This window comes from Lepidochelys kempii, chromosome 4, assembly GCF_965140285.1.
Source record: "Lepidochelys kempii isolate rLepKem1 chromosome 4, rLepKem1.hap1, whole genome shotgun sequence".
NCBI lineage: Eukaryota > Metazoa > Chordata > Testudines > Cheloniidae > Lepidochelys > Lepidochelys kempii.
This window is the reverse complement of record NC_136383.1, coordinates 6,654,288-6,663,599: the sequence shown is the minus strand read 5'-3', so window position 1 is coordinate 6,663,599 and position 9,312 is coordinate 6,654,288. Positions and strand designations below refer to the sequence as shown.

The following is a 9,312-nucleotide window of genomic DNA, read 5'->3' as shown; positions in this document are numbered from 1 at the left end:
AGGGTTGCAGGGGGGGTTGGATAGTGGGTGGGGTCCTGGGGGGGGTGGTTAGGCGTGGGGGGTCCCAGGAGGGGGCGGTCAGGGGACAAGGAGCGGGGGGATGTGTCGGGGATTCTGAGGGGGGCAGTCAGGGGGTGGGAAGTGGGAGGGGTCGCATGGGGGCAGGGGCCAGGCTATCTGGGGAGGCACAGCCTTCCCTACTCGGCCCTCCATACAGTTTTGCAACCCTGATGTGGCCCTCGGGCCAAAAAGTTTGCCCACCCCTGCACTAGGTTATATAACGTTTATCTACTTATTAACAATAACAAAGCTGTTGATCTTACTTGACATGAACTTCCCTTGTTTTCCCTGACTGTGTTTGGCAGGTCACAATGACTTTTTCATTGTCCTGTACCCAAGTCAGGGACATTCCAAAAATGGAACGACAAGGTATTTAGTAAGCTAAGGCAGCTTTGGTTGCACTCCTTCCCAAAAGGTGTATTCAAAGGTCTTATTGACCAATTAAGCCAATATTTATATTGTTTATATTTTACTTATGCATTTACTTACACATTACTAGCCAATATACGATCCTTTAAATACACTTAGGCCCTTTCCATCTTACATGACGTCAGTTCACCTAATCACTGTCTCATTCCTTACAACAGGTATCGGCAACCTTTGGCACGCGGCCCATCAGGGAAATCCACTGGCAGGATGGGACGGTTTGTTTACCTTCAGCATCCGCAGGTTTGGCCGATCGCAGCTCCCACTGGCTGCGGTTCGCCGTTCCAGGCCAATGAGGGCTGCAGGAAGCGGTGGCCAGCACATCCCTCAGCCCACGCCGGTTCCCACAGCGCCCATTGGCCTGGAACGGCAAACCACAGCCAGTGGGAGCTGCGATCGGCCGAACCTGCAGGTAAACAAACCGTTCCGGCCCGCCAGCAGATTTCCCTGATGGGCCACATGCCAAAGGTTGCCAATCCCTAGCCTAGTCTATGTACAAATGATTTGCTGATATGGCTATATTGGCAGAGGCCCCTGTGGACAGTGTATGCCAACAGGAGTTCTTATATCGGTATAGTAACACCACCTCCCCAAATGACATTAGCTCTGCTGACAGAAGCACTCTTCTCTCAGCATAGCTGTGACTATATTGGGGCGGGGGACGGGCTTGTTGCATAGGTATGTGGGCTATGGAGTGCGGTTTTCTTCACACCAATGACAGACAAAACTTTGGAGAATAGACTTGGCCTAACTCTGCTCCCAATGTAGTGAACAGGAGTTTTACCGTTTACTTTAAAAAATCCTACCCCTATTCCCTCTATGCCTCACTTTCCACATCAGTAACATAGTCCTGGGTGGAAAGGGCTGTATACATCTTACAGCATGAGAGCAGTTTAGAAGTGATATAGTGATCAGACTGGTGATGAAAGAGGCTTTACAGTCGCAATGGGATTTTTTAAAAGATAATTTCATGGCTTGGAATCCTCTTTCGATCACATTGCAGCTCTCATCTAACCCCTTTCAAAGGATCGGATATAAATTCACCACCTCCTTTTTGTATTTTGCTGAAGAACAGATCTAGAAATATTTGGGTTTGAGAATTAGACACAGCATGCAAAGCCGTCTATTTTCATAACTGCTTTAAGGTAAAGCATTACCAACATAACAAACCTAATTACTTCACAATAAACCTTGATATGGCTGGTGTATGTTCCTCTTAGATAAATAGGAAGAAACAGTATATAAAAATCAGGGTACCAATATGGCCAATCCCCTGCATTTAAAAATCAAGAGTCAAATGAGATTTAAAAACAAATAAACTTGACTTTCTTCTAATTTGTCTTCTATTATCTGAGCCTTTAGGGTTCATGTTTTGAAGCTTTTCTCCATAATGAGGAAGGCTAGAAACTTAAAAGAAATATAGAAACTGAGATTCTCAGGGACTCAACTGACTTCAGGAGCTGGGGCTTTAGGAAAAACAACAGATATCACAGGAGGTATGATAAAATCACAAGAGTTGGCAGCACTGGGGTACTAAATACAAAAGAACAGGGGAAACAAAGCATCTGATCCTGTCATCCCTGCTCATCCCAAACTTCCTCGCACACCAATGACTCGGTTCACCATTGCTTTGCTTCAGCGTCAGGCCAGTACCACTCTGTTGATTTGGTGTTGAATGCCAATGCCTTGGGTGCGTAAGAAATGCATACTTAGGCTTTTAGGCTAGGAATTTCCACGGGAGTTGGGCACATAACCTTCTTAAGCCCTACTGAAATTCCCTGGCCTTCATTTTCAGACATTAGCCCACCCAGAGCGGAGTCTTTCTGAGGTAAAGCTGCTGGGGTGCTCGCAAACTGGCTCTGCAGTGTGAAAGGAACAGGGCACAAATTCTAACGCCGCGCTGAGGAGGTCTGAGATCATTGGCATCAAATTCTATCTCAGAGCTGTTTCCTAGGTAACCAGCACAGTCCAAAATGGTCTGCAAACAGTGAAGATAACAAAAACAAAACAAAACAAACCTTCATTCCCTGCAAACCTCCAATTAAAACAAAACAAGACATTTGTGAAAAGCTAAAAACTTTAAAAAGTGACTGTACCAATTCAGTGAAATAGTTCTGCACAAGTTAACTAGGAAGTACACACAAGTTGAACAATATTAGCATCCACAAAGGTTCAAGGGCAACACAGGGGAATGTAGAATACCATAACATAATACAATTCATTTTTATATTGCATCTTTCATGTAAAAGTGTCAAGAAATCTCCCAGTCAGTTAGAATCCATGCAGGAAAATACAGATTACGTAGACTGCAATAAATAATGGAGGCAGGGTGGTATAGTGATAGTTTCTGATCTCAGTTACAGCAGTTAAATCCAGATTAAGTCCACAGGATTAATTAGAATTACTCTGGATTCATACAGTGTAATTGTGATCAGAATCTGGCCATAGACCTTTTACATATGGTGGGGCAAAAGGGTAGAAATGCCCAGTAATGAGACAACTAGAATATTCAAGGAATACAAGCTCATCATTTGACTATGTAACATCTCAGGGAGCATGGGCTAGGAAGAAAAGTGGTCTGAGGTAGAGCTGGGTGAATAATGGATTGTTCAGTTTGCTGACAATTCCAAAAATTCAGTAATAAAATTTGTCTCAGGTTGAACCAAAAGCTAAATGTTTCAGTACATTTAAATTTGGGGGGGGGAATTCATTTGGGGTCAAAGGACATTGTCTATTTGGACAAAATCAAAATGCTTTGTTTTGCGTTTGATCATTTTTAAATATTGTTGATGTTTTAAAAGAAAACTAAAAGAAATTTCGAAGCGAGAAGTTATTTCAAAACAAAAAAATAAAAATGTTTCAGTTTGAAAATGTTGAAAGGAAACGGACGACTTTTTTGGATGTTTCCCTCTCCCAACAAGAACAATTTAAATTTAAACAAATGTTTAAAATGTTTCAATGTCCCCAAATCTGCATTTTTCACAATAACGAACTCACTAAATAAATAAATGAAAGTTGCATACAAAAAATTTCACCCAGATCTATTTTTCTGGATATTTGAAACATCTATACACCAAGGAGAAAACTAGCTTTCATACAGTGATAAGCATCAGAAGTCAAGTACTGAAATGAAGGGTTAATGTCTAGCTATTCCACCTGGAAGCAGGCGGGGCACACCCTGACTGTTTCCTAGGAGCAATGCACACATTGCTCTATCCAAGGACAAGGGCTAGATATGAACCCTGAGAACTTGATTGTTTGGACAGCAACTGTGGGAGGTTTCTTTAGCCTGGGCTCAAGGCCTGAGAACCAGGATTGTAGTAGATAGAGGATGGTAACTAAGTATATGAATCAACGTCATACATTCCTTTGTGTAGCAGTGTGTAATGCTTAGGGGGAGAAATATAATAAAAGGAGAAGGTGGAAGGCAGGGGGGGCAGAACAGCCCATCTCCGCTGACCAGCCTGTTTGCTTGCATAAAGCTGTGTTCTGTCTCATCACTGAACCGCAACAACTGGCGCCCAAACGTGGGGCCCTCAGCACTCACCTCGCCCGGCAAGGGTTTCAGACGCGTCACTCATCCACTTCGTGGATCCCGGTGAGTATTTTTCATTGTGGTAAGTATGGGAAGCTCCCTCTCTGCTTTGCAAGTGCAACACCGTAATGAGCTGCAGTATTTGCTGCGTAAGGCTCAGCATGACTGCCCGGCTCGAGAACTCACTCTCCTGCTACAGGAGGTGCGTGCCAAGTGCCCGTGGTATCCTGAAGCTGGAAGCCTTAAGCTAGCGGACTGGGAGTGATTGGGCCAGACATTGCACAAAGAGCCTCGGGCACCCGTGCAGGCTTTACATGCCTGGCACCTCTGCCGCGACGTGGTACAGCGTGTCGCCTCGGACAGACCCTCCCTCGCGAGGCTGGTGCTCTCGCCGCCCCCGTCCGCCCCTGCAGCCATCCCCCCTCCTGGCGATGCGACACAGCGTGTCGCCTCGGAAAGGCCCTCTCCAGCCCCAACAGAGGAGCTGCCGATCCTGCCACCCCCGTCCGCTCCTGCAGCCATCCCTCCCCCTGTTTCGCCCCCAGTGCCTCTATTGCCACCGCCTCCCTGGCCTTCCCCACCGGAGCCGGTGTGTGATCACCCTCCCCCCATGGGGCCCCCTGGAGAGTCATCTGCATCTGCTCAGAAGCTTTCGCTGGTGCAACAAATGGTTCACGCAGCGAAAGCTCGATCAGATCTTACAGCAGAGGAGCTGGCTGATCTGGTCTCCGTTTGCCCGGTGACCTGGCAGAATGATGACCAGGGCAACCCCGTGGGCACCTGGACCACTCTGCCATACTCGGTGGTTAGAGAGGTAAAGAAAGCAATTCGTGAATTTGGCCTGACTAGCACCTTTGTGCGTGGTCTCATTGAAGGGATGGGTGCTGGGTACTCCCTAATCCCTGAGGATTGGAAAACGCTGCTGCGCATGATGTTGTCACCCAGTCAGTATGTTATTTGGCTTAGTGAGTATCGGCAGATGGCAGAACGCCAAGCCCAGGTATATAGAGAGCAAGGTATCATTTATGAGCATTTGGCAGGGGAGGGCCAGTTTGCTACTATTGGGATGCAGTCTCAACTCCCTCAGGCCGTCTTCCCCATTATTTCCACCTGTGCCCAGCATGCTTTCAAGAAGGTCCCGGATTCAGGCAAGCCTACCAAAAGCTTTGTCAGTATCCGTCAGGGTGCCTTAGAGTCCTTTTTGGATTTTACCAACAGATTGCAGGAGGACACTGACTTTCGGCTGCCAGGGGAGGTCTGTGCCATACCTACACAGGTGATGGGACCTCTCCCTGCCGGCTTTGTAGGTCTTGTTCTCCCTCGCTCACATGCTGGGAAACAGGGCTTTTTTGTCATTCCAGGGGTCATTGATGCTGATTACACTGGCATTATTAAGGTTCAGGTGTGGACTCATCTTCCACAGTCGCTCCCGCGTGGACGGTCAATTGCACAATTGATTTTAGTCCCCTATCAGGTGCCAGCTGCCGAGGATCGAACTCGGGGTGGAGGAGGCTTTGGACCGACGTTGTCTCACTCGCCGTCTCACAGCGCGTCTTCTCCACTTGTTGCTCTGACAATGTCAGTCCGCCCCTCGAAACCTCAGTTAACACTTCTTTTAAATGATGTTCCTTTTACAGGGCTGGTGGACACTGGAGCTGACGTTACAGTGATTCGTGATCTGGAGTGGCCAGTTAGTTGGCCAACGGTTCCTTCTAAAGAGTTGTGGGGGATTGGGGGTAGCAAACCCGGGCGCCAAAGTTTGTCTTGGGTCACGGTCTCTAAACCAGGAGGCCGTGCCTTTGCTACAATCCGCCCTTTTGTGCTCCCTGTCCACCTCAATATTTGGGGCCGTGATTTACTTACAAAGTTAGACACCACCCTCGATATTAACATCTGATGGCTCTCCCCACCGAGGTGTAGTCACTTATCAGTTGGGTGACCCCCCTCGTTGGCATTCTCGTTTTACACTGCCTCAGCGTTCGGCACAGCGTTCAGAATTAGCTGCTGTTATTTTGGCCTTTCAACTTTTTACTGATTGTCCCTTTAATTTAATTGTGGATACCCATTATGTTTATCAGGTAATTGATCATTTACCCCTTGCCCTCATTACCCCTCAGGTTGATGCAGACCTCCTTCGCCTGTTTTTGTCTTTACAGCACCTTCTTGCCACTCGTCATTTCCCTTACTTTGTTGCTCATATTCGCAGTCATACCCCTCTGCCTGGGCCACTCACTGAGGGCAATGCACGCGCCGATTGCGCGTTGCGTGGTCAGGTAAATTCCCTTTTTTCTGACCCCATTGAAAGCCATGCCTTTTTTCATCAGTCTGCCTCTGTTTTGGCCCGGCAGTTTCACATTCCTGCTGATCATGCACGTTCCATTGTTCGTTCCTGCCCCCACTGTGCTGCTGCTGCTCCTACTTTTTCTTATGCCGTTAACCCCCGAGGTACCGCAGCAAATCAGCTGTGGCAAATGGATGTTACTTATGTACCACAATTCCGCCCCTATTCATTTTTACATGTTTCCGTTGATACTTATTCAGGCTTCCTTTGGGCAACCCCACAACGTGGGGAAGCCACTAACAAAGTTATTCACCATTTGCTGGCCTGCTTTTCTGTTATGGGTCGCCCTTGCCAAATTAAAACAGATAATGCCCCAGCCTACTGCTCTGCAGCCCTCTCCACCTTTTGTGCCCGCTGGGACGTCCGTCTTAAACACGGAATCCCTTATAATTCCACGGGCCAAGCCATTGTTGAACGTGCCAATCGCACACTCAAAACCTTGCTAGATAAACAATTAAAACAAGGGGAGCTGCGTCTCCGAACCTTAGGAGACATTCAACAACAAATGTATATCCTCTTGTTTACTTTAAATAATTTAACACTGAATGCAGATCAGCAGACCCCTGCGGATCGGCATTTTCACAAATCTGAGGTACTGGAAAGACCGCGTGTCTTTTACCGTCAGCTGCCTGATCCACAGTGGCTGGGCCCAGCACCTCTAATCACTTGGGGTCGGGGATATGCTGCTGTGTCTCTCCCTGCAGGACCGTTGTGGGTTCCAGCCCGGTGCGTGCGACCAGCACTTAAACAACATGGCATGGCACCAGGGGCTGTCGAATCCCATTCCAGAGTTTCAGCTGACCTTGGAGGAGACCGCGTTGCCCCCCGAGTCGACAACGGCGGGACGGAAACGGAGGAGGCGTAACGTCCCAAGCCAGCCCGTGACAGGGGGAGCAGTAAAAGCATTGGTCGCCACAGCTCAACGAAAACTGGCAGCAGATCAGCAGCCAGAAACTCCTAAGACTTTGTTTGTGGCGATTCTCGCCCAAATCACTGCTAATTCTGTGATGATTGTGTGCCTTTTGTGCCTGCTATTTCCTGTAGGGGTTGGCTCGGAAGCGCCTCCCCCGTTACAAACCCGAAGGAGAATAAGACACTGTTCTTTGCTTATGCTAATCTTTTCTCCCAGTACTCTAGCATGGCTAATTGGGGCCCGGCCAACTATATTCTGCCTCGCACGGCTATATCCCTTCACACACCGTACCCGGCCGGGGCTCACAATGTCACCTGTGCGCGTGTAGTTAACTGCACTAGTACAAAGGTGCCATTGGGCTGTCAAAAAATTTCTCAATCCCTTTTAAATTGTTCCCATGCTGTTAATGTTTCATATAATTATGGCCATATCATCCTACCATCAGGATGGGTTTTTACTTGTGGTTCATGCACCTTTAATTATATTCCTGCAAATTTAAGTGATGGCACCCTTTGCTGTCTTAGTAGAATGATACTTATATTGCCTTTTGCTGGTTACAATTGTAGTAAAAGAAGTGTACCCCTTTTAGATGATTATATTGCAGATGTTAAGCTTTTGATTATTTTGTGTTTGTAATCATTGGGCTTATTTTTTGTTGTTGCTGTGTACAATGTATTCCTTCCTTGTTAAGACTTTGTAAAATTTTGCCCTGGAAAGCTCCCCAGGTTATGTCCTTGTCTGTCTGGGAGTTAAATAGCCTGACAAAACAAATTGGCGGCTACCATGAGATGGCCAACTTCAATAAACAAAAAAAGGGGAGATGAAGGGTTAATGTCTAGCTATTCCACCTGGAAGCAGGCGGGGCACACCCTGACTGTTTCCTAGGAGCAATGCACACATTGCTCTATCCAAGGACAAGGGCTAGATATGAACCCTGAGAACTTGATTGTTTGGACAGCAACTGTGGGAGGTTTCTTTAGCCTGGGCTCAAGGCCTGAGAACCAGGATTGTAGTAGATAGAGGATGGTAACTAAGTATATGAATCAACGTCATACATTCCTTTGTGTAGCAGTGTGTAATGCTTAGGGGGAGAAATATAATAAAAGGAGAAGGTGGAAGGCAGGGGGGGCAGAACAGCCCATCTCCGCTGACCAGCCTGTTTGCTTGCATAAAGCTGTGTTCTGTCTCATCACTGAACCGCAACACTGAAAGGTCAGGGAATGCAGAGTAAGGTTGAAAGGTTAACTCTGCCTTCTTAAGCTTATCCCTTATATTGTGGTAGACCAGGCCCTCAGCTGGTGTGAATTGATTTTACTTCTTTGATTTCATTGGAGTTATGCCAATTTATACCAGTTGGTGGTCTAGTCAGATCAATCATTCTATCATTAAAGTCAATCAATAAAATATATACTACAAATCAAACTGGAATTTTTATACAATGCTACATATAATACATTTCACTACAACAGCCCATCTTCTGGCTGGACTTGACTTTTATGTCTCAGTAAGATATACCAAAATAAAATAAAATAACATAAAATAAAATAAAAGGCCAAGTTTGAAGAAAACTAGTTCAGTAATTTTAAATGCATGAGCATATTCCATGAGAGAAACATTGTCAATTGCTTTGGAGGCCTGTGAAGCATAAACCTTGGTTCTTTTGTTGTCTGTTATTATTACAAATGACTAATTATGGAACTGCTCAATGAAATCAATGGGAGTTTTGTGATTTACTTCGTTGGAAGCAGGATCAAGCCAGAAGTGCCCACAAGTGCACTGTGGGTGTATTTCTCTATTCCTCAGTGGTGCTAACAGTAGTTGTTCTATACCTATTGATTTTATTATTGGTTTTTGATATATTGTCCCAGATTCACAAAGATATTGATGGAAGTTAGGAGCCTAAACACCTTTGTGGATCTGGGCCATTGTGTTTATGGGCTCTTGGCTGCAACCATAATTCTAGCAATTCCTAACTTTTGAATGCTTGGACTTTGCAATATGAAGAATGATCCTTTACGATAGGTGTTTTCTACCTGT

The 9,312-nt window shown here is 46.2% G+C and overlaps 1 protein-coding gene across 2 annotated transcripts; it reads left to right on the top strand.

Moving 5' to 3' along the window:
• The first annotated feature begins 3,621 nt into the window (after positions 1 to 3,621).
• Positions 3,622 to 8,448, top strand: LOC140910083 (endogenous retrovirus group K member 9 Pol protein). 2 transcript variants are annotated; one of them, XR_012158421.2, is made up of 2 exons: positions 3,622 to 4,835; positions 7,067 to 8,448. XR_012158421.2 is itself a non-coding variant. In XM_073340230.2 (2 exons), the coding sequence occupies exon 1, from the start codon at positions 4,899 to 4,901 to the stop codon at positions 5,916 to 5,918; it is 1,020 nt and encodes a 339-aa protein (XP_073196331.2). In that variant the 5' UTR covers positions 4,843 to 4,898; the 3' UTR covers positions 5,919 to 6,294; positions 7,067 to 8,448. The 2 variants fall into 2 exon arrangements, 1 of the variants encoding a protein (XP_073196331.2); XM_073340230.2 differs by lacking the exon at positions 3,622 to 4,835 and adding an exon at positions 4,843 to 6,294.
• The last annotated feature ends 864 nt before the right edge of the window (positions 8,449 to 9,312 follow it).

Bases quoted from the DNA above. Each gene is read 5' to 3' on its own strand.
- LOC140910083 (XM_073340230.2), top strand. From the start codon at position 4,899: ATGGGTGCTGGGTACTCCCTAATCCCTGAGGATTGGAAAACGCTGCTG.